The 22,156-nt window shown below is 42.9% G+C and overlaps 1 protein-coding gene across 5 annotated transcripts in view; it reads right to left on the reverse strand.

Annotated features, from left to right (window-relative positions):
- PLEKHG1 (pleckstrin homology and RhoGEF domain containing G1) overlaps window positions 1–22,156 on the reverse strand; it is a 167,264-nt gene that overhangs the window by 98,847 nt on the left and 46,261 nt on the right. For 4 of the 5 annotated variants that reach the window (XM_077349881.1, XM_077349854.1, XM_077349865.1 and 1 more), the window contains exon 2: window positions 5,111–5,185. The exons of the other annotated variant lie outside the window; for it this stretch is intronic. In XM_077349881.1, the coding sequence (XP_077205996.1) occupies window positions 5,111–5,159 (49 nt within the window). In that variant the 5' untranslated portion in view covers window positions 5,160–5,185. The remainder of the gene's footprint in view (window positions 1–5,110; window positions 5,186–22,156) is intronic. 5 annotated transcript variants of the gene reach the window in all.

The following is a 22,156-nucleotide window of genomic DNA, read 5'->3' on the forward strand; positions in this document are numbered from 1 at the left end:
TCATGGTAACCATTGTGTGTTTTTTAAAGTCATTAACAGTCTCCTTAAATCTTCAAAAGACTACAAGAAGTCTAATTTGACAACCGCACTGCTAAATAAACTGTTGCTATTTTCAGCCTACTCACTTTCTCAAACAGCTCTGGAGAATTAACAGCTCCTTTTCATGCTCCACAGTATAAATACTAGCACCTGATATGTGTATCGGAAAATATTTACTTGGATTTTATTGGGCCTGCCCTACCCAGTAATGCTTGCAGTATTATAATATATATATTTACATTAGTTCTGAAATTAGCATATTCGCTGCCTACAAATTTACGAAATATAAGAAGAGCTGCCCCCTTATCCTGTGGCCATTAAGCTTTTATTAATCTCATTCAAAGTTTTTAAAACATCCAAAGTGTATCAACAGCAGCTGAACAAATTACTGGTGGGGGGGGGGGGGTGCCCACCTTTAAGTTTCCATGTTCTTAACCTTACATTCATTGCACAGCCTTTATACATTCATATACTCCTGAGACTGGCAAGTCATTGTTTTTTTTAGATGTGTGAGATTGATTAGCTTGGAAATGATCTACTTGCAGTCACTACAGAACTATAGCACAGGAGAAAATACCTACATGAAAGTGGGGCATTTCTTTGCTTACAATTAATTCTACAAGAACTTTGTGAAAGAAGTTGGTGACAAATTTCAGTCTGGGACTCTTCCATATCTGCACTCACAGATTTAGTAGACTTACGACTTTGGTGGATAAAGGACTATTTGTAATCACTTAGTTAGACTAACGTAACATAATCTCTGTGTAGCTGCCCTTGAAGCTGCCTCTGAAAATCTAACTGATGAGAAGTACAGTTGCACTAAGCAGGGTTGCACTCTGTGTACATCTTGTTGGTGCTAAAGCAGATTCACTCGCTACCTAGTATCAAAGAATCACTGATTCATAGAGTTGGAAGGGGACTCCTGGATCATCTAGTCCAACCCCCTGCACGATGCAGGACTCTCACAACCCTATCACTTATCCACTGTAATCTGCCAAAACCTTGACCCTTCACAGAATCAGCCTGTCCGTCAGATGGCTATCCAACCTCTTTAAAAAATTTCCAAAGATGGAGAACCCACCACCTCCCGAGGAAGCCTATTCCACTGAGAAACCGCTCTGTCAGGAACTTCTTCCGGATCTTTAGATGGAATTTCTTTTGCATTAATTTTGATTCTGGTCCGTCTCTCTGGGGCAACCTGTTTGTTCTCAAACTCAGTTTCATTCTTACCTATCAAGCCATTCTTAATCCTGGACCCACATGCTTGAATGCTCTCTCTCTCTCTCTCTCTCTCTCTCTCCAACCCACAAGCTTCTTTAAGAATATCAGGAAACTCAACTGCCATTTAAAAAATCTATGATAATTAAACTTTCCAGTAAAGTACAGTGCCAATCAAGTTGCCAGTCACCACAGAAGTGATCTGTGTTCAAGACCTAGAAAAGAAAGAAGCCCTCCATAAGTAAAAAAGCTCTGAATAGATCAAAGAAAACTTCAGCTACATTGCATAACAATGACCTGCTCTTGCAGTTCTATTCATAGTCATATTTTCATTCCATTGAAGATGAAGGTAAACTGCTGTTGGCAAGAGAAAGTGGCTTTCTGAGCACAGTACAGAAATGCGAGATACTTAAGCCTCATCAAAAAATGTTTTGCATAGACTTCTATGTGCATGCACACAATAAGCCTTCCAGCTACACAAAACCTCACCTTTCATAAGCTAAGCAAGATCTGTATCATTTCTAGCTCATTTCTGTTGACTGACAAGGACTTGGTGAAAGAGGAAACAAAAGAACAAATAATTTACTTGCCCATCAGAGATCCTCAAGTCAAGGACCAAGTTTCAACAAAACTCCAGTGCATGTTCGCTTTAACCCAATAATGATTTGATGAACTTTATTTTAAAGATCATTTTAAGCTTAGTATTTTAAGGATATTTTTTAAATAACAAAAGTCTTGTAGCACAATAAGACACTACTTTGTTAAACCAAATACGCTTTGTTCAATTACTACAATAAAAATACAATTATGAACAATTACTGTTAGTAGCCAGACCCCTCCTCACCTAGAAAAAGAAGAGTTGGTTCTTATATGCCACTTTTCTCTATCCAAAGGAGTCTCAAAGTGGTTCACATTCGCCTTTCCTCTCCCCACAGCAGACACCCTGTGAGGGAGGTGAGGCTGAAAGAGCCCTGATATTAATGCTCGGTTATCAGTGCTGTGGCGAGCCCAAGGTCACCCAGCTGGCTGCATGTGGGGGAGCGCAGAATCAAACCCGGCTCACCAGAGTAGAAGTCTGCACTCCTAACCACTACACCAAGCTGGCTCTCAGTTTATAGCTAGCATAATCAAACACATCCTTCTATAACATTCAAATATTAATTTTGCCATGTGCTGGCAGGAATGGACACTGGAATAAAAAGGACATTTAAAAAGGACAGGATGCACTGTTTATTCTCAAGCAGGAGACATGGTCGCCAACCAAGTATCACATCTCCAGGACCTACCTGGACATTTAGATTAGATTATGTGAGACTGAAGGAGCTGACCCATTAATGGGCTTCCTCTCCCCACTCAGCACAGGACAATAGATAATGGACTCTCTGAAAAATGTAGTACCTATTTCATCAGTTCCCAATCCCCCTCACACCCATGGAACTCGCTTAGCATTCACTTACAGCCTGACCCACCTTGACAGTTTCTCATCCAGCAATCTAGGGGTCAAGAAACATTAACATCTTGAGTTTTACTCCAGTAGAGCAATCATGGTTTTTGTCTGTTTCATGGGAAACCTGGACAAACCCATCACATGCCTTCTCCTTTCTTTATCACAGAGGAAATCACTCCAATACATAGTTTTAGAGGCTAGCACATCAGACATAGTCTAAGGACTACATTTTCCCTATAAAAATACAGCACCTAGTTCTCAGGGTACCCAGCATGCATCACCTACTTGTGTGTGGACTTCTCTCTCTTTTCCACAAAGCACTGGCCATTTTGCTGAATCTGTGGACTTTTTCGCCACATCATGTTGATAACTCTATTTCCTAACGGACGGCTGCCCAGACTCCACCCACCCACCCCAGATACATTTACCAGTTGTTTGGAAGCCATGACCAGATAGTTGGAGCAGTCACCTGAAATTTAACCCCTCCAAGACAGAGGTCCTGTGGCTGGAGAGTAAGGTGGCAGATCAGGAAGCATGCCTACTCACCTTGGCTGGGGTGCAGCTTAACATCTCACCCAGGATGTTGGGGTGATTTGGATGCCTCCCTATAGATGGAGGCCCAAGTAGCCCCTCCTGGCCAGAAAGAAAAAGGCCCAGGCCACATCACTGATATCACACACCAAGTGGCATCATGATGCCAGCAAGTTCTAAGCAATGTTCTGGTATTTGGGCAAAATCTATATGGTAAAACCAGCTTCTACCATAGAGTTTTTGCCCAAATACCAGAGCATAACCTGGAAATCACTGGAATTATGACATCACTTCTGGTGTGATGCCAGCAACATGGCCTAGACCTTCTTCAAGTCACCTCACTAATCAGCATATTGGCAGCTGGGCAGCAAGGCCTCAAAGCAGGAGACTCCCGCCTTCACTGGCATTTCCTTCTTTTCCTCATATTAAACACAGAGAGGATACTTATAGACAACTATTTTGCCATACATTCTGGATTGGGATATATCTAGAGATTTGGGAGGGTGGAGCCTTAGGAGGGTGGGGTTTGGAGAGGAGAGAGAACTCATCAGGGTACACAGAGAACACCTTCCAAAGCAGCCATTTTCTCCAGGGGAACTGATCTTGGTGACCTGGAGATCAACTGTAATAGCAGGAGATCTCCAGGTGTTACTTGAAGGTTAGCAACTATCTGTACCTAATGGTATTATTTATTTATTTTATTTATATAGTTATATATAGTTATAATCATAATCATAGTTATATTTATTAAAATATTTATATTATATCCCATTTTTCTGCAAGGATTCACAGTTTAGAAGAAATAAGCTAGATGTGCTAACACATATTCCATATCCTGATCCTGGCTAATGAAGCATACCCTCATTGGCATTATTTCACACATAACGCCTGCACCTCCTAATAAAATGAAGCACATTCCATTCCACAGCATTCTACCACCAAACTAGCAGGCTGTCAGTTGTATACCTTTGCTGTGAATATTATTTATTTATTTAGATTTTTATACCGCCCTTCCATACAGCTCTGGGCGGTTTACATATAAAATCATGGGGTAATTACATAGAACATTGCAAATATAACAAATATAACATGTCAATCAGAACAATATTTAAACAGAAACATTGACACTGCTTTGGGTTGGTCAGATTCTGTGATCATGGGAGGGGGTGTCTGGGGTGAAGTAGGTGTTTTTGGGTTGCTTGGCCTCAAGCAAATGCCCGGTGGAGGACCTCCCTTTTGCAGGCCCTGTGAAATTGTGGGATTTTCTATTTGTCCCTTGTTGTAGGATGTGAAAGTGCTATACGGGAGAAATTTAAGAGGTAAGTGTATTCAGCACACAATCCGACTCCTAAAATAATCAGTACTGGATGCACTAAGTAGCCCACATGTTATTGTTTGCTATGGCTACATGCAACTTCTGTTATATCTACCGCCTTGTAAAATGGAAGGGCAAACCAATAAATTACATACCAATATAAAAATACAAAGAGAGTCTGATGTTCACTTTGGTTTGGCTGCTTTACTGTGTTGAACTTTTTAAAATCCACATCTAAAGCACATGTTACAATATGTCTGCCTGATGTAACCACAAATGCATTCATTACCTTCAGTCAAATAGAATTCCAGTGCCAAAAAAGCATAAATACTGTAGCTTCAATTCTTTTACTCACACAGAAACCAAGCACAATCATAACAAACAATCGCTTGTAACAGATAAAAGTACAAAATGCATAATTTTGGCAAACTTTTCTAAGCAGTTATATCAAAAAGAATGTTTTAACACACACACACACACAGAGCTTCATATTTTCTTTTCCTGTAATGTGTATTCTGAGAAAATGAAAAGGCAAGATTTCTCAAGAACACTATACTAACCTTCATTCCTGGGTAACGTTTCTTTACCCTCTGGTGTTTTATCTGGCATCTCAGCTGAGATCAGCTTAATGAAACCTGAGGGACATAAAGAAAGGAAACTATTCTCATACAGAGGCCAGTACATTGGAGCAAAAGAACACTTTTCTACAAGTTTGGGATATGATTACAAACTATTTTCCCTCCAGCATGCCCCTCTTCCACAAAAAATGCCACTTCTGTCAACAATAGAGTAACTCTGCTAACAAATCTTAATCATATCAAGCCATATGATAATGATCTTGATTGAAGTAGAGGCAATGACTTTTTAAAAAACAGAATTTATCTAGGTATTCGAAGTTTGCAGACCAGAATGCATATTTCTATGAAATGTGGAAAACTGATAATGAAATGAAGTTAATATCTAGATACTATACTAACCAATTTATTATTGGGGACTGAGCCAATCTGGCAATTTGAGCAAAAGTGCACTGCTCTGTCACTTCAACTATTCCAAAACAACACTGGCAACAGGCCAAGTTTCAAAGCTTGATGCAACCCTTCAAAATCAAGTGTACTTTTAACTACCAAGTTAGATCAACTCCCTTGTGGGGTTTCTCAGGGAGTGATCTGCACCCCCACACTGTTTAACATCTATATGTGCCCTCTGGCCCAGCTGGTCCAGAGCAATGGGGCGGACCGTCACCAATATGCAGATGACACCCAGCTCTATCTCCTGATGGACGGTGGCCTGGACTCCCCCCTCCCACACCAGATACAGTTGCCAATGGTTTGGAAGCCATGGCTGGATGGTTGGAGCAGTCTCCTAAAACTCAACCTCTTCAAGACAGAGGTCCTGTGACTGGGAAGAAAGGCGACAGGTCAGAAAGTGAATTTACCCACCTTGGCTGGCGTGCAGCTTAACATCTCACCCTCAGCCAGGAATCTGGGTGTGATCCTGGAAGCCTCCTTATCAGTGGAGGCCCAGGTCACTGGAATAGCCTGCACAGCGTTTTTCCACCTGTGCCAGGCAAGGCTACTAGTGCACTATTTGTCCTTGGACTGCTTGGCCACAGTGATCCATGCAACAGTCACCTTCAGACTTGACTTCTGCAACTCACTCTAGGAGGGTCTAACCTTGTCCTTGATCTGGAAATCGTAGCTGCTAGGGTCCTCACAGGCACATTGTGGAAGGCCCATATCCAGCCTATACTGAAGCACCTACATTGGTTGCCAGTTGCAACCCAGATCAAGTTCAAGGGTTTGGTATTACCCTTTAAGGCTGTTTGCGGTCTGGGCCCCACTTATCGGAGGGACTGCCTACTTCCTTGACCAGAGCTAGGGCATTTTCAGTCCTGGCCATAACCTGGTTAAATGAGCTCCCAGGGGAGCTGAGGGCTTTGACAGAGCTGTCACAGTTCTGCAGGACCTGCAAAATGGAGCTCTTCTGCAAGGTCTTTGATTGAGGCCAGGGCAAGTAAGATCTATAGTCCCTCCCCTAGTCAACTGGTACTCTGGGTTGCTTCCCATTAACACCCGGGTGAAATGCAGCCTGTTGAGCAGGAAGGGGAGGGGATTATTACTGCTATCAAGATATGATGAAGTAAAATATTTTATTGTTTATGTTTAAGGGGATTTTATCTTGGGGGTTTATGACTGTTACCTGCCATGAGCTGTCTTGCACAGAAGTGGCAGGCTATAAATCAAATAATAAATAAATACCCCAAGAATATTACAATGTAGCTGGAGTAAAGCCACAGCACTCTAGCTATCAATTATCAGCCCACTTCATCTCTGAAGAAGGGTTCTTACCTAAATTACCTAAAACATTGTTGGTGCACTTATTTACCTAAATTTATAACCCAACTTCCTCTCCAATGCAAACCCCAAAGTGGCTTACATCATTTCCATCTTCTCCATTTAATACTCACAACCCTATAAGGTAATTAAAGCAAGAGTGTATGACAGGCCCAAGGTCACCCAACAATCGTGATGTCCCAGATCCTGGTCTGACACTCTGACCACATTACCACATTGATTCTCAGTTGATTCAGAAGCAACAAGAACTGAATTTAGTGGGACATACTCCAAGAATGTTTGCACAGCACTGCATCCTAAGAGATAAAGGGCAATGCTGAATCATCTCCATGTTAATAATATCTTAAAATAAGTGAAAAACTATGGCATGTTGCATACATTTAGGATCTAGAAATCCATAACTGCTTTGCTGAATTTTCAAGTCTATAGGAAAACATACGTTGAAAACCTACAATTAATAATTTCCCAAAAAAGTAAGTGCACAGTAAACTACTGGCCCCAGTCAAGAAAAGAGACTGTCTTAATTTTAATTGGATTCAGGTGGGTAGGTTTTGATTGGAAACAGCATGAAGAAGTGTGTATGCACATAAAAGCTTATCCTTATCCATTGTTCCTCTTAATATTTGTGAAGCAGCTCTGGGGTGGAGAGTGTCCTGGTTGTCCGAAATGCAATAGGGTAAATCAGGGTGCGGCCAGCAAAGCTGTCACAACCTGATTGGCCCGCCCTCTTTCCCTGGACATTAGCCACTTTGCTCTCAGACGCCTGAGAGAGACACAGAGACCTTTGCCAAACCGCAAATGACCCATGATTACCTGCTATGACTCCTGCTGCAAGGGAGAGAGACAGAGACACAGAGACAAACTGCAAATGAGCCCCAAATGGCAAACGACTCCCAAGGAACCCTGATTACCTCCTATGGCTCCTGCTGCGAAAGAGAGAGATCTGTGCCGGCCAGTGTCCCCTGGGTCCTAGCACCCATTGCATTCCTGGTTGCAATGGGCTTTCTTGGTAGTACCATAGATGAGTGGTCCCCAACCTTTTTATCACTGGGGACCACTCAACGCCAGGGACCACTCAACGCCTTTGACTGAGGCCCGGTGGGGGGGTAGTTTACTCCTCTACTCTCAACCACTGCCCTAGCGCTCTCTGATCGCTATGGTAATGTTTAAACATCCCTTCAAAATAAGATACAGACACGCCACAACAATAAAGTGCGTTGTAAAGGGCTGGGGGGGGAGAGAAGGCATCCTTCGGGGCCCACCTCCAATTAGTCGGACCACATGTGGTCCGTGGCCCACACGTTGGGGATCGCTACCTTAGATAAAACTTTGTTGGTCATAAAGGTGCCATGGAACTCAAACTTTGTTTTTCTTTTAAATTTTAATTAAGCATTTGCCTTGTAGGGGAAGACTTTCTCACCAGAGACACAGAGCCACACATTTCTTTTATTTGGCTTTAAACAGGTCACAACTTTATTCAACATTTTACTGAGCATTGGATAGCATGGGGAATTAGGAACCAGCCCTCTTGTGGCTCACAAACCACAAGGCAGCCATAGATTAATCCTGCAGGTATGCACGGGCCCCTCCAGCATTCCGCCGGGCCCTCCGGCATCCCGCCTGGCTCCCCGTGCCCCCAATGACCTGCTGGATGTTACAGGGAGGTGACCAAATTATGAAACCCATTGAGGCGTGAACCTCTGCCGGGTTCCAAATCACCCAGAAATGCGGATCTTAATTCAGGGGCATCCTCCATGAGTGATGGCCACCCAGCTCCGCTTACCCACGGCCTCTTATGGAGGCCCCCCCCCCAGCACACGTGCTGGGTTTGCTCAAACAATGGTTCCTCCCCATGGCCAAACGCCGCAAGTTGTGTCGATAAATTTATTTCAACCAATATTTCCTTTAAAAAAAATAATAATTAACAAATCACCCCGGTAACAGCAAAGTTTTAACAACACGCAACCATAAAGAACAGGGAGGGAGGGTGGGCAACTCCTTCAGCATAGAAGAGGGAAAGAGGCCTATGCCTTTCTGCCTCCTCCCTATAGGGGGTGTCAGGAGGAAGCTGGGAGGAGCTGATTCGCTCCCTTACCTCCCAGTCCACCAATCAGCACTGCTGCCACCCCTAAGGGCTTATGGGACTTGTAGTCCCCTTCCCTGTGTGCTCTTTAGGTGATTGCTTCCCCGCAGTGGCAAATTGCACCCAGGGTAAGTCCTGTCTGCCCTTAACACTGTTGTTAATGTGCCTTTCCAAACTATCCATTAGCAACCCAAACTATCCACCATCAACACTGCATGCAGAAAGACTGAATGTCATCAATGGAATTTGCAGGAATTATTTAGAAGTTCTTATTCAAGATCCCATCCTCATGGCCATGGGCACCATGGTATATGCCAACACTTTTTCTGGCATCACCAAAGGTTTTACAAAGGTCGAGATAAGGTTCCTGCCCATGAGGACATCTGACTGGCCATATAAATTAAAATAACATCATTCTGGCAGCAGCTAGCAATATGACACGTTTGTTTTATTCACTCTCTCTGACTGATTATGCACGGGAATGGGAAGGCTGGTCCGGTGCTCAGTATATTTGTAATTACTCCTCTTCTCCCCTGAACTTGGGCTTTCTCTGTGGTTGGTTCAGCCTCCCACGCCAGTTATGTTGTGGTTGGCTTCACCTTCTATGAAGGCCATTTTGTGGTTGTACCCACCACTTTATATCAAAATTTCAAAGGTTAGGGAAACCTGTTTTACATTGATATTGAAATTAATTAAATCAGAAAAAAACTATGTACCTTCCTATGTCTTTGTCAAACAGATTAAGTGAATTTATATATGCTTAACAGCAGCTGGCTTGAGTGAGTACAAGGATCTAATTCTAATGGCTTAGCAGGCATACTTTATCACTCAGTGCTCATTAAGGCATATCATATTGCTTGTGTTTATGTATTTCATAAATAATACCATAGCAACATAATAAAGAGCATAAGTTTTTATACTGCTTGAAAGAAAGGGTCTTAAAGAAGCTAAATGCCTCCACAGAGATTGTAAGAATGATACAATAATTAAAAGAGGAAAACAGAAAATCATACAAAGGATTTGAAAATTATTATAATTTGAGGCAAGGCCCCAAGAACAGTTCTTATGATGACACCAATCTCAGCAGGCTAGAAACATTTTACACTTTGATATTTAAAATGGATAGATTACCGCTCCATTAACCAGACCATAGAGGGACAAGTGAAAATATTGCAGTGTAAGCTATAGAATAGGGAAAGGAGATAATTTTTTAAAACAGAAATCAAAGTGATCTAGTACGTGCCAGGAAATCTTAGACAATCATCTTCATTCTTGCCAACTTCTATGACTAATTTTAGAGAGATGTCAAAACAATATCAAGTAGCAATTTGCTCAGATTTCAATTAATCTTCCTTGCCAAAAACATATTCCCCAGCTTTGAAAGCATACTGTTACCAGAAGCCTTCACAATGCATTAAAATAATTTATTTAAAACCCTCTCTGCTGATACATCACCACAACACCAATCTATATTTCAGCAGACATACTGTTGGTGCATTAAACTTGAAGTCACCTCAATGAAGTATTCCATTGCAAAGATCTCATAGACATACACAACAGACATGTGCAAAAGGGATCCCCATCTAAGTTGCAGAAAGAATAACAATGTCACTGGAGTATGTAACAACCCACCAATCATGGAGCAATGTACTGTTGATGTAAATTTGAAAAGCAGACAGAAACAGCCAGTCATAACATACCAACACAACAACACTTCCCAGATACCAGGTCATTGCTGCCTGTATGCTGAACGAGGAGGGGAACAAAGGGAACACCACATGTTCCAGTGGAAGGAGCCCTGTGGCATGACCAGGGGAAACTGTGGAGTGGACATACTCAGCAAATGTGGGTGTCAGTCTCCCCATCCTGCCCCAGCAACCTTGTTCTCTTTTGCCGGATGCATACACAGGGAAGTACACGTATTCTCTCCAGCCACAAAACTCACACACTTCTATAAGTGAAGTCTACCCTGATGGAGCATCCAAGATTTCTCTTGAGCAGGAGCTAAGATCTAGCAGTAGGTGGGGCTCAGCAGCACCAGCCTTTTGCCAGACAATGAGAATGCAGGTACTACGGCAGCAACAAGGGACACTCAACTGCACAGCTACAAAAGACATCTCTGTCAACTCTCCATTGGCTTACTGAGAAAAATCACCATATATAAAAAGCAGAAACCATAGATTCAGATCCCACTAGGGGGATGCAGTCAAGATGGCAAGTCTCATTTTTCGGTCAACAACAGGCTGAATAGTGGCAAAGCAAAAGGAAGAGACTAGACTAAAAACCACAGCTCGTATACTCCAGAGCATGTCTCTAATCTCACAAACATGCAAAAAGATGATGTCACATAATACATTAGGGTTCCCTCAGCTTCCTTGATATTAGTACCAAGGAAGGAAGGCATAGTACAGAGACAACATACCCAAATAATTCAAGTCCTACATGTGGCTAGGAAACTCATAAAGAAGTCCCAGGCAGAGATGAAATGCTGCGCTGTCAAACATAATCATTAGGAATTCAGCTGCCTCACACCAATTGTCTTCACTGTTCATTCTTTGTGATAACACAGAGAAAGAGTTTTCAGGCATTGCACAGAATAGGTATGAGGCAACAGTTTATCTGAGTGGGGTGTATTGACCTTATAGAAGGGACTAAAGGTTCCCACTGGGTATTAGTGAACTGAAATGGAATACCTATAATGCATCTGAACAGCTGTGGATTTGTCTTATTGTTGTGACATACTTGTCCACTTAAAAAAATATTAAGCTTGGAAGCTTGTACCACCATTGTAAATGGTACAACGAGCCATGGAGGAGGAGGGTGGAAGGGACGCAATAGGTAGACGCTCCTCACTATGGTTGATGCAGGAGTAGAAGACTGGAATCCCAGGGATGAAAGAAAGGTGGGGGCAAAAACTCCAAAGGAACGTTTATGCTCTTTATTAACTTTGGCTTGGGTGTGAAAAAAGGGAAAAATTGAGGCAACAGGTGAATTTTCTCCAGTCCAGACTGACTAGGGATTTGGGGGGGGGGGGGTTGGGGTTGGGGGGAGGCATCATCTGGGCATGGAATTTGGGTCACTCTGTGAGTGGGTAATTTTAAACCTTTGAGACAGCACAAGTATATTGAGCCCTTTGAGAAGAGGAAAGAAAAACCCAACCTGCCGCCTGGTTTAAAAACCTCTTCGGAACTGTCATTAGATAACAGCATTTTAGAGGGGAAATTGTTGGGCTCCTTTAAAGACCTATCTGCCATGGATCAGCAACTGATGATGGGCAGACTGGAGTATCTGAGAACCAGCTTACTGAAAAACACAGCCAGCACAGCTCCTTTATCTACTCAGTCAGGCCACCCATCAAATATGGATGCACCCAAACATGACTCCAATATGACTATCATTGTCCCTCATAACAAGGAAACAGCGCCTGAGATAAACAAACACCTAGGACCACCAACCGATGCCGTTATGACTCTGGGGGAGGGAAGCTGCCATAAATGGGACAATACTGAGACAGCACACAGACACAATTGTCTAGGAAACAGTAATGGCAGTGTTTTCTTTGACCCTAACAAATCTCTTGAGTGGCTAATTGAAACTGATTGACTCTTAAAGGACCCCTCTCTCCCAGCATTATCTGGGCATGGAATTGAGGTTACTCTGTGGGTGGGTAGGTAGTTGTGAATTCTGCAAGGGGTTGGACTAGATGACCCTGGAGGTACCTTCCAACTCTATGATTCTGTGAACAGAGCAGCATTAGCCATATCTAACAACACTGCTTGTTCTCATTACCTCTTCGTGCAAAGTAATGAGAGGTTCTCATTACCTCTTCGTGCTCCCTCATAGTGTACAGTGCCATCTCTCTGGTGTTCCCATCTCCAAAGTTTTCCCATATGTGTTCTAAGCCCACATGGCAAGAAACCAGAGAGATGTAGCCTCACACCATTTTATATTATCATTAAGAGGGATATAATCGGCCACAGACTTACTCCATATCCTAAACTACACTATGGATTTGGTACAAAGTCGGAGTTGGGGGAGGAGGGGAACTTGCATTTTTCCTTTGTGTGTGTTCATTCGGGATTCTTAAAGTTGTACCAGGGTTCATGGTCACTGGGGATCATCAGAAACATGTCTGGATAGGCTCTACATGCCAACTAAGCCCAGCTCTGTCAAAGGCGTAGCATGATAATGTCACCCAATTCTGTGTTGGTGCCAGAGAGGCTTGCCCCTGATTTCTCCAGCTATACTGATGTATCTTCCATTTATAAACAGGCATAAGGTTTAGTCATCACCCTAAACCAGGGGTTCTAAGTATAATGCCCACTGAAACCTTTCCTGTGGCTGTGACCATGTGGAGCATTTGCCCAGCATGGCTTCTGATGGGTACCACATATCTGACTGGTGGTGAAGGTTTTTTGCACCAGCTGCTAACAAAGCTCAAGGGTCTTCACTGTGTGACTGAAAGCTAGCTGCTCTGCTTCCTGGAGCAGGAATTGTTTGGCAGCCGTTTTGTGGCTATGCCCACCATATTGTGTCCAAATATCAAAGATTCTCAAGGGCTCAGAACTTCCAGAATATTCTGTGCATGCTGTGGTGTAGTTAGAACACTGAGACAGATAATATAAAAGGGAAAGGGGGTGGGAAAACTTTGTGAAATTTACAATAACTGCTCCATTAGTCAAAATAATTCAGTTTAGTAGAGGATTTCACAAAAGACCACAGTTATGTAATGTAGATTGAGGTGATAAAAATGGTTTAGTGATAAACTGAGGAAAAATCTTATCTGGGTTCACTTAGCTATGGAAAACGTTATACTTTACAGCTAACCATTACTATCCCCAAGGAAATCACATCAGATTCAAAACTAGTAAGTCTCCTGAATAGCACTCAGATAGGCCATAATTAGCTCATAATGGAGTGGCATTTTCAGACAGCAGTGGCATTTCACACTGGAATAGCTTTGTAAAATGGTTCATTTTGTTCTCAGTATAAATGGGTTCTGCCCTGTCTAAAAATACAACTCTCATATTGCTATATTTAAGACAGAACCACTGGATCCAACGTCAATTATATGCAACACGGGATATGCTGTTCCTGTATTTTCTTCTTCTTCTTATGCTATACTATGGGCTGATAATTGAAGGTGAATAGATATACAGAACAAATATCCAAGCTGAGTTTTCTAAATCACATATGAATATGAATATAATGATTAGTGACAAGCTGATTGCACAAAGTCCAGGACTTTGTCACTAGAGGGAGTCATGATCACATACCATTGGAGGTAAATACATTCACAGACAGGAATTTGAGTCATATGACAAAAGGGACAAAACAGGAACAAAAGTTTGATCAAACTACAAGAACCTACATCTCTCTCATCGCATCAAATGTTTGCTTTCAGCTAGGCACTAAGCTTGGCCTCACAGGGAAATTTTAGGAAATACTTCTAAATGTTGAGTTAGCTAGATACCATATTTAAGTGGACCATCCCCCTTGACCACCTGTTCCGCTTATGCAACTTAACATTCAGGAAAGGCTAAGGAGAGAAAGGAAGTCCCCTTCTGGGAGACAAGGAACTTGTAGTTTGTTTGTTTGGGGGGGGGGGTTAGGCACCACTCCCCAAAGGTAACTCTTCCCTCCCCCTGCTCCAATTATTGGCAGTTCCATGGGACCTCGGAGTCCAATGCAGACCCTGCTCTCCTTTTCAGATGAATAGAAGCAGCTTCCCATGGCTCTTTTTAAAATTAGGAGAAGCAGCCAGAAGAGATTCCAATAAACAGTGGAGGGGGAGGATGCTAGCCCTCCCTCTGTGGGCATTTTAGATGTTATATTGTTTTCTGGTCAAAACTGCTCCTACCCATGTGGGAAATATACCCTTTTATCTATGATGTGGAAGAAAACCAAATCTCTACTGATAGTAGTTTGTGAAACAACTATGTGGGTAGTCTTCTTTCTTAAGATTATTTTAATTGCTTGACCGGCTGATTGTTAGCTCATCCCATTGCTAGCTGAAAGCAAACATTTGATGGGATGAGAGAGATATAGGTTCTTGTAGTTTGATCAAACTTTTGTTCCTGTTTTGTCCCTTTTGTCATATGATTCAAGGTCATACATTAGGAGATGAGCGCACATCTATTAAGACCTCCTGCATACTGAAAACACTGAATCTGAAAATAATTTAGGGGAAACAAACAACTGAATGAGTAACTTTCTGTGGCAGAATGCTATCCAGATCTTCTACATGTAGGTTGTTAAAAGATAATTAAAATGTTAACTTATAATAGGTTTGACGAAATTTTTCTCTCAAACATGGTAATGTTACAACTGTGATTACAAGTGCAAGCCTTAGTGTGTAATCACATTCTCACCAACTTGTGTAGTGTTCTAAAAAGACAACAGAGAGTGATTTATCAGGGTAGACAGGAACAGGTGGAAAATACAAAATATTACCATTTGCCTGTTGAAGTCTTTCATGAAGTTTTTTAAACAAACTGGTTATAGGCTACAAAAGAAGCATGCCGTACATTTTAGAACTGCAGCCAGTATTGGCAATTAAAGGAACCAGGAAATGATGGATTGTTTGGTTTGGCATTATTCATCAGTATGCATGAGCAAAACTCTATTTTAAAACTTGAGAGAAGATAATTGTAACATTGCAGTCTGGCTGTTTGATGACTCATTCATTGTACCTAGCAAAGGAATAACACAAACACTTGTTATTCCAATGAAACTAGTGGGATTAGACCAGACATTTAATCAGCTTCCAAGATGATTTAACATGCCACAAAAGAGAGAGAGAGAGAGAGAGAGAGAAAGAGAGAGAGAGAGAGAGAGAGAGAGAGCGCATCCAGTGCACTCATTTCACATAAACCAACTCAGTAATCTTCTAATTATGCAGTGTTCAAAATATATATGGGAAAATTCAAGAAGCACTATTCATGATGATGCTTGGATGGAACAAGATGGTGAAACCAGCAGAGCTGCTGAGTTTCCAACTCAACACGTAGAATTATCTCAGGGAGATTAAATGGGAACAGAGGCAGTTAAAGGAAGAGCCAGGGTGATCCTGTGAGCAGAGACGAGAATCTTGATAATAAATTCATCTATAAATCATTCAAGATTTCAGATTTTTGTAGAACCCCCTTTAAAAATGATACTTAGGACCTTAAACATGAACAACACATTTTTTTTAGTCCTGCAAAATTCTAACAAATCATTAGCTGTCTTTAAAATATGCCTCTAAACACTTTTAAGTGTACTTCTACAATCCATTATCGTGTATAGATTTTAAACAGATTTTTGTTTTTCAGAACAGAGCAAATTGCCTTGACAAATCTAGGACAGTAGGCCAATCAACAATTGGCTGAGTTACAGGTTTGTATAAATTATTCAGATTGCCTAGAGCTATTACACATAGAATTCTATTAGGTATATATAATGGATTTTTAAAAGATCTGATAACTTAGACAAATGTTTTATTATTTAACATATTATTTAATTGGCTAGAGAAATTAGGAATATGGAAAGAAAATCTCAATAATGGATTTGCACTGGTCTTGTGTTATCAATGGCAAAAATGACCATTTTGTTGTATTGAAATAAAACCCCACATTAACATTTTATAGATTTGCTGCACTGTTGGACAGGATCTGTAGACCAAAGTCACATTACCATGGCTGGCCCATTTTCTAGCACAGCATTCTTGTCTTCTCTGTGACACAGTGAATTAGATGAAAAATCCACACCAAATAACTTATAGAGATGGCCAGGAACCAGGAAAATGTGGCTCAGTCACTGATCCACAAGCAAAATCCTGAATAGAGCCAGGTGATTCATTTATGAACTAAACCTGTTTGTGCAGTTTGTGGTCCTGCAAACTCTATTGAAAAGGATCACAGTTCCTTTAAACAGGGTTTTCAGAAAGCCTCAAAACACCTGAGCGGTGGAGAGAATATTGCTCCCTGCCACTCAGTTGTTTTGGGCTCTCTAGTGCAGTCCCTTTAAAGTTTAAAGGAAATACAAAACACTGCAAAAAACACCTATGCAGTGGGGAGGCGCTCCATGCTATGCAGCTATTTCAAGCTGTCTTCTGCAGCCCCTTTAAACTTTTACAGGACTGCAGAAGACAACCTGATAAACAATAGCCAGCAGAAAGGGGGGGGGGTCCTTCTAGAAGGGACAAATCAGCAGCTACATCCTCCATTATAAAGTGCTTGCAGGGGAATCCACAAAACTGGATAACCCTTTGATTTGGCACTAGCATGATGAGAGCAGCCAGCGAAACACTCACACAAGACACATGCGTTATCAAAGTAACAAGATTGCCAGCTCCAGTGCCCACCCTCAAGCCTGCCTCCCTCTCTCTTAACCCAGAACGGGGCTTTTTCTTTTTAAAAAAACAACAACACTGCATGGAGCAACGAATGGACACACAATCACCCAGGCAGAACACAAAATAAACTTTTCCCCACCAGTTTGCCCACAAAGCATGCATCTTCCCTACCCCCCAAAAAATCACCCCTCCCAATTTTTTGGAAGCTTAAAGGCTCCGGATTGCAAGAGAGCTTGCAGTAAAAGGAGCACTATGCGTCTATGAATGCATATGCTTTTAAACGAATAAGTCATTTAAAACAAAATTAGTTTGCAGTCCCTTTAAAGGAGGGAGAAAGGTGATTGGCTGCCTGCCTTGATTGACAGGGGAAAGAGAGAAGCGTGTATAGCATGTTCCCCTCTTCCACCATTTCAAGCAGGCATGTGAAATGACAGGAATCACTAGATGGCAGCAGAGGAGCTAGCAGGTGAGGAATTTCGGGAGGTGTGGGGGTTTTTAGCATCAAGCCATTGCACTGCCTAACGCTATTATTTTTTCTGTGTGGAATGGCCCCCGGTGTGGTGGAACACTCACAACGAAGCAGCAAGAACATCCTATCGCACGCTTATGAGGCATGTGAGATGGCCGTTAGGGTGGCTAAATGAGAGTTTTATGCCATCCCTATTGTATCCACAAGCTCCCACCCAACTATTTAGGGTAGTTTGATCATTGACCGCTCTCGAGGAAGGGCACCAAAATAATAGTAAATTGGCACTTGGCTGTGAGGCATTAGCAAGCTTTTTTGCAGATAAAGTCTTGTCACTCTGTTGGGACTTCCCAGCCACCTTTAATACAAAGTGGGAACTAGAGGCCCATTGGCCACCAAGGGAGGATGTGTTTGATGGCTTCAGATAGCTCTTGGAAACAGAAGTGGACAAGTTGCTGGGGTCAGTTAGGGCCCCCTTGATCCCTGTCCATCTTGGTTACTCAAAATGAATGACTGGTGGATAGGAAGCCCTCTAGGAAAGATTGTCAACCTCTCCTTGTCTTCAGGGAAATTCCCAGGGGTGCCAAAGGAGGCAGTGATTCATCCCTTGCTAAAAAAAAAAAAAAAAAAAAAAGCGTCACTGAACCGGCCAGCTACCACCCAGTTTCTCATCTTGCGTTCCTGGGAAAGGTAGTTGAAAAGGCCACAGCAGAACAGCTCCTGGCTTACTTGCAGGATATTTTGGCAATCAACCCATACCGGGCTTCTGTCCTGGCCACAGGGTGGAAACAGTATTAGTTACCTTGTTGGATGATCTTCTGTGCCAGCAGGAACATAACAGATTGGCCATACTCATACTACTCGATCTGTTGGCCACGTTTGATGTGGTAGACCATGAGTTATTGTTCCAATGCCTTGCCAGGGCTGGGATTTGGGGAGCAGCCCATCAATGGCTGTGCTCCTTTTTCTGGAACTGGACACAGAGTGTGGCAGTGGGATAGACTCAGTCGTACCCATATGGACTCTCTTGTGGGATGCCAAGAGGCACGATACTCTCCCCAATGCTATTTAACATCTTTATGCGCCCTCTAGGATAGCTGGCCCAGGGTTATGGTCTGGGTTGCCATCAACATGGCACAGATGACACACAACTCTATCTCCTCATGGACGGCCACCCAGACTCCCTGCTCCCCCAGATACATTTGCCAGATGTTTGGAAGCCGTTGCTGAATAGTTAGACCAGAGCCACCTGAAATTCAACCCCTCCAAGACGGAGGTCTTTTCTAGACCTATTCTGGCCTATGAGGCCATTTTCACATTAGCTGCAAGTTTACCGGCAAGTTTGTACTGTTAAATATATGAAGAAGCCTACAATTTCTACACACAAATTGTGTGTTCATTTAGCCCACAGTTTCCAAATCCTCTGATTCCTCAGTTTTAATTTTTCTACACATTTCAATACAAGTTTTGTGCCACCCACCATGTAGTCTTGTGATCACGTGTCCCATAGTCATTCTTTTATACCTCCTACAGCCTTTCCCTTCTCTCTGCTATGTTTTCTGGAGGTTTTTTAATGAAGGTTTATTTTTGCATTTGCAATGCAATTTTTCAGCAAAGCAATAATGTGCAATGTTGCATTGTAGCCAAGGGTAATTTATTTTTAAAAAGCCCCTCCCTCTTGCCATTTAATGATGGCCCTTTTTTTTCTTCAAAACCAGCTGTATTAAAACACAGTTTCATATTTGCCGGCATAGAAAGGCTTCTCTGCTGGAGTGACTGAGTTTGTGTCCTCCAAAAGGTAGAGAGCTGGGTTCAACCATGGAGCCTCTCCCTCCCTATGTCAGACTGTGCACATCTCCTTAGTCAGGTTGCCTGCCACTGCTTTTGAGTATTGTGAGCGCCAGAGGGGAGAAGGCGAAAGAAACACATGCTCTTTCTGAAAATTATTTTGTGGTTCCTCTATTTTGCTTTGGATTAATAATTGTAAAACAGCTAGAGTGTCATAATTACAGTTCATGCTGCTGTCTGCAGTAAGGTCAGCATGAAACCCACATTAACCAACCACTTCGATCCTTGCAAAGAACCCCCCCCCCCAAAAAAAAAACCCTCTTCCCCTTCCACAGAAGAGCATGGACTCAGTCTCCAATTCCCTTTAAAACTGTTGTGGGGTATTTGCTTAGCCTCTCCTCGCCCCCTTTCCACTTGGCCACTGTATTGCTGGCTGTTTTACAAACAACAAAACTGTGTTTTTTGTACCCATGTAAAATTTAGGGGAGGAGGGGATAAGGTAACCTGAGAGAACTAAACTTAAAAAAAGAATGTGGTTTTACAAATCTGACATTGCTCTAACATCATCACATTACCACACCTGTTTAAAAGGAAAAAAATACAACAAAAAGCATGACAGGAAGATGACTCTTTTGCATAACAAATGTAGAAACCATGCAATAAATTCCATTCTGGAAAGATTTAAAAAATCTGAAACAAATGCCCTAATGTAGAACAATGGTCCCCAGCCCCTGGTCCGCAGACCGGTCCCGGTTCGTAGATCAGTCAGTACCGGGCCACAGCTCCTCCTCATCCTTCTCCCCGGCTGCTGCTTTGTGGGTTGTCCTGCTACTCTGCTGCCCGCTCACCTTTGGTGCTCTCCATGGCTGGCATGGCTAGGGCTCCCCCTCGGTGTGGCACTGCACAGCTGCTGCAGGCAGCACCCCCCAGTGGGTGGCGGGAAGTCAGGGGCACCGGCAGGAAAGCAAGCAGAGCAGGGGCTCAGGCAGCAGCAGTGACATCCCTCCGCAAAAGACTACCCCTCCCCCGGACTTCAGTAAAATTGTCAAGCGTTGACCAATCCCCGGTGATAAAAAGGTTGGGGACCACTGATGTAGAACACCTGGTTCAGACTTGGAGAATCCCTTAGAAATTCAACATGCTAGAAAAAAGACATAAGAACATCATTTGGAAAGGGTCTGAGGGAAGACTTGTTCAAGCCAGGCCTGACTACGGTTGCCAGCTTCATGTCTGGAAATTCCTTGAGATGTTGTGGCAGAGTCTGAGGAGGGCAGGGTTTGGTGAGGGGAAGAGAGAGGAGAGGCCTCAGTTGAATATGCCATACAGTTCACCCTCTAAATGAGCCATTTTTTCCAGAAAGAAAGATCTGAGTTGTCTGGAGTTCAGTTGTAATGCTGAGAGAAGGAGAAGAGTTGGCTTTTATACCCTACTTGTCACTACCTGAAGGAAACAGCTTACAATCCCCTTCCCTTCCTCTCCCCACAACAGGTAGGTGGGGCTGAGATAACTCTGACAGAACTGCTCAGTGAGAACAGTTTAAACAGGACTATGACTAACCCAAGGTCACAGAGCTGGCTGCCTGCATGTGGAGGAGCGGGGAATAAAACCTGGCTCTCCAGATTAGAGGCTGCTGCTCTTAACTACACCAAGCTGTTTGTCTCCAGGTCCTACTTGGAGGCTGGCAGCCCTAAGCCTGGAAGCAATTTCTAGGTGATGTGAAACCACCTAACTTGCATGACTTAAGTTGGCCTGGCTGTTTCTTACTGTTCCACAGCAGTGGCCCTATGAAAGCTAGTGTGGTGTAGTGGCTACAACTTCAGAATAGAGTCTGTGAGCCCCAGGTTCAGATCCCCATCTTGGTATGGAAGTTCACTCTGTGATTTTGAGCCAGTCATATATTTTTGGCCTGATCTACTTCACAGGGTTGTTCTGGGTATAAAAAGCAGCTCAGCAAAGTATAATTCCATAGACTCCATCCCCATAGTAGCCACTTCCTCCATAGAAACTTAGTTTGCCTCACCTCAACCCAGATGACAGAGATCAGTTCCCCAGTGGGAAAAAAAACTGGCTGCTTTGGAGAATGAACTCTATGGCATCATACTCTGTGGGGGGGTCACTTCTCACCTCAAACCATGCCCTTCCTAGGCTTTCCCCCCCAAATCTCCAGGAATTTCCCAACCTGAAACTGGTAACTGTAAACTCATCACTCATAACTGTAGTGGGGAGGTCTGTTGTGATTCCAGGAGCTTTCCGGGCTCTGCCTGGAGGTTTGACATCCCAGATAGGGGTGGCCAAACTGTCCATCTCCAGATGCCTATGGACTACAATTCCCATGAGCCACTGGCATGATGTTAGCAGGGGCTCATGGGAATTGTAGTCCAGGGACATCTGAAGCCGGAGTTTGGCCACTCCTGCCTAGAAGGAGAGACAGAAGGAAAAGGGGAGAGACTATGGAAGCTTTCAGGAAAGGGAAAGAGAAAATAGTGGAGAAAGGGGAAATGAGATGCCGTCTGCAAATCCTTCCAGGTTCCCAGTGGTCACAACTAATCCTTTAATCTATGAGTGATTAAAATAATCTAT

The sequence above is a fragment of the Paroedura picta genome, chromosome 1 (assembly GCF_049243985.1).
Source record: "Paroedura picta isolate Pp20150507F chromosome 1, Ppicta_v3.0, whole genome shotgun sequence".
In the NCBI taxonomy this organism is placed as follows: Eukaryota; Metazoa; Chordata; class Lepidosauria; order Squamata; family Gekkonidae; genus Paroedura; species Paroedura picta.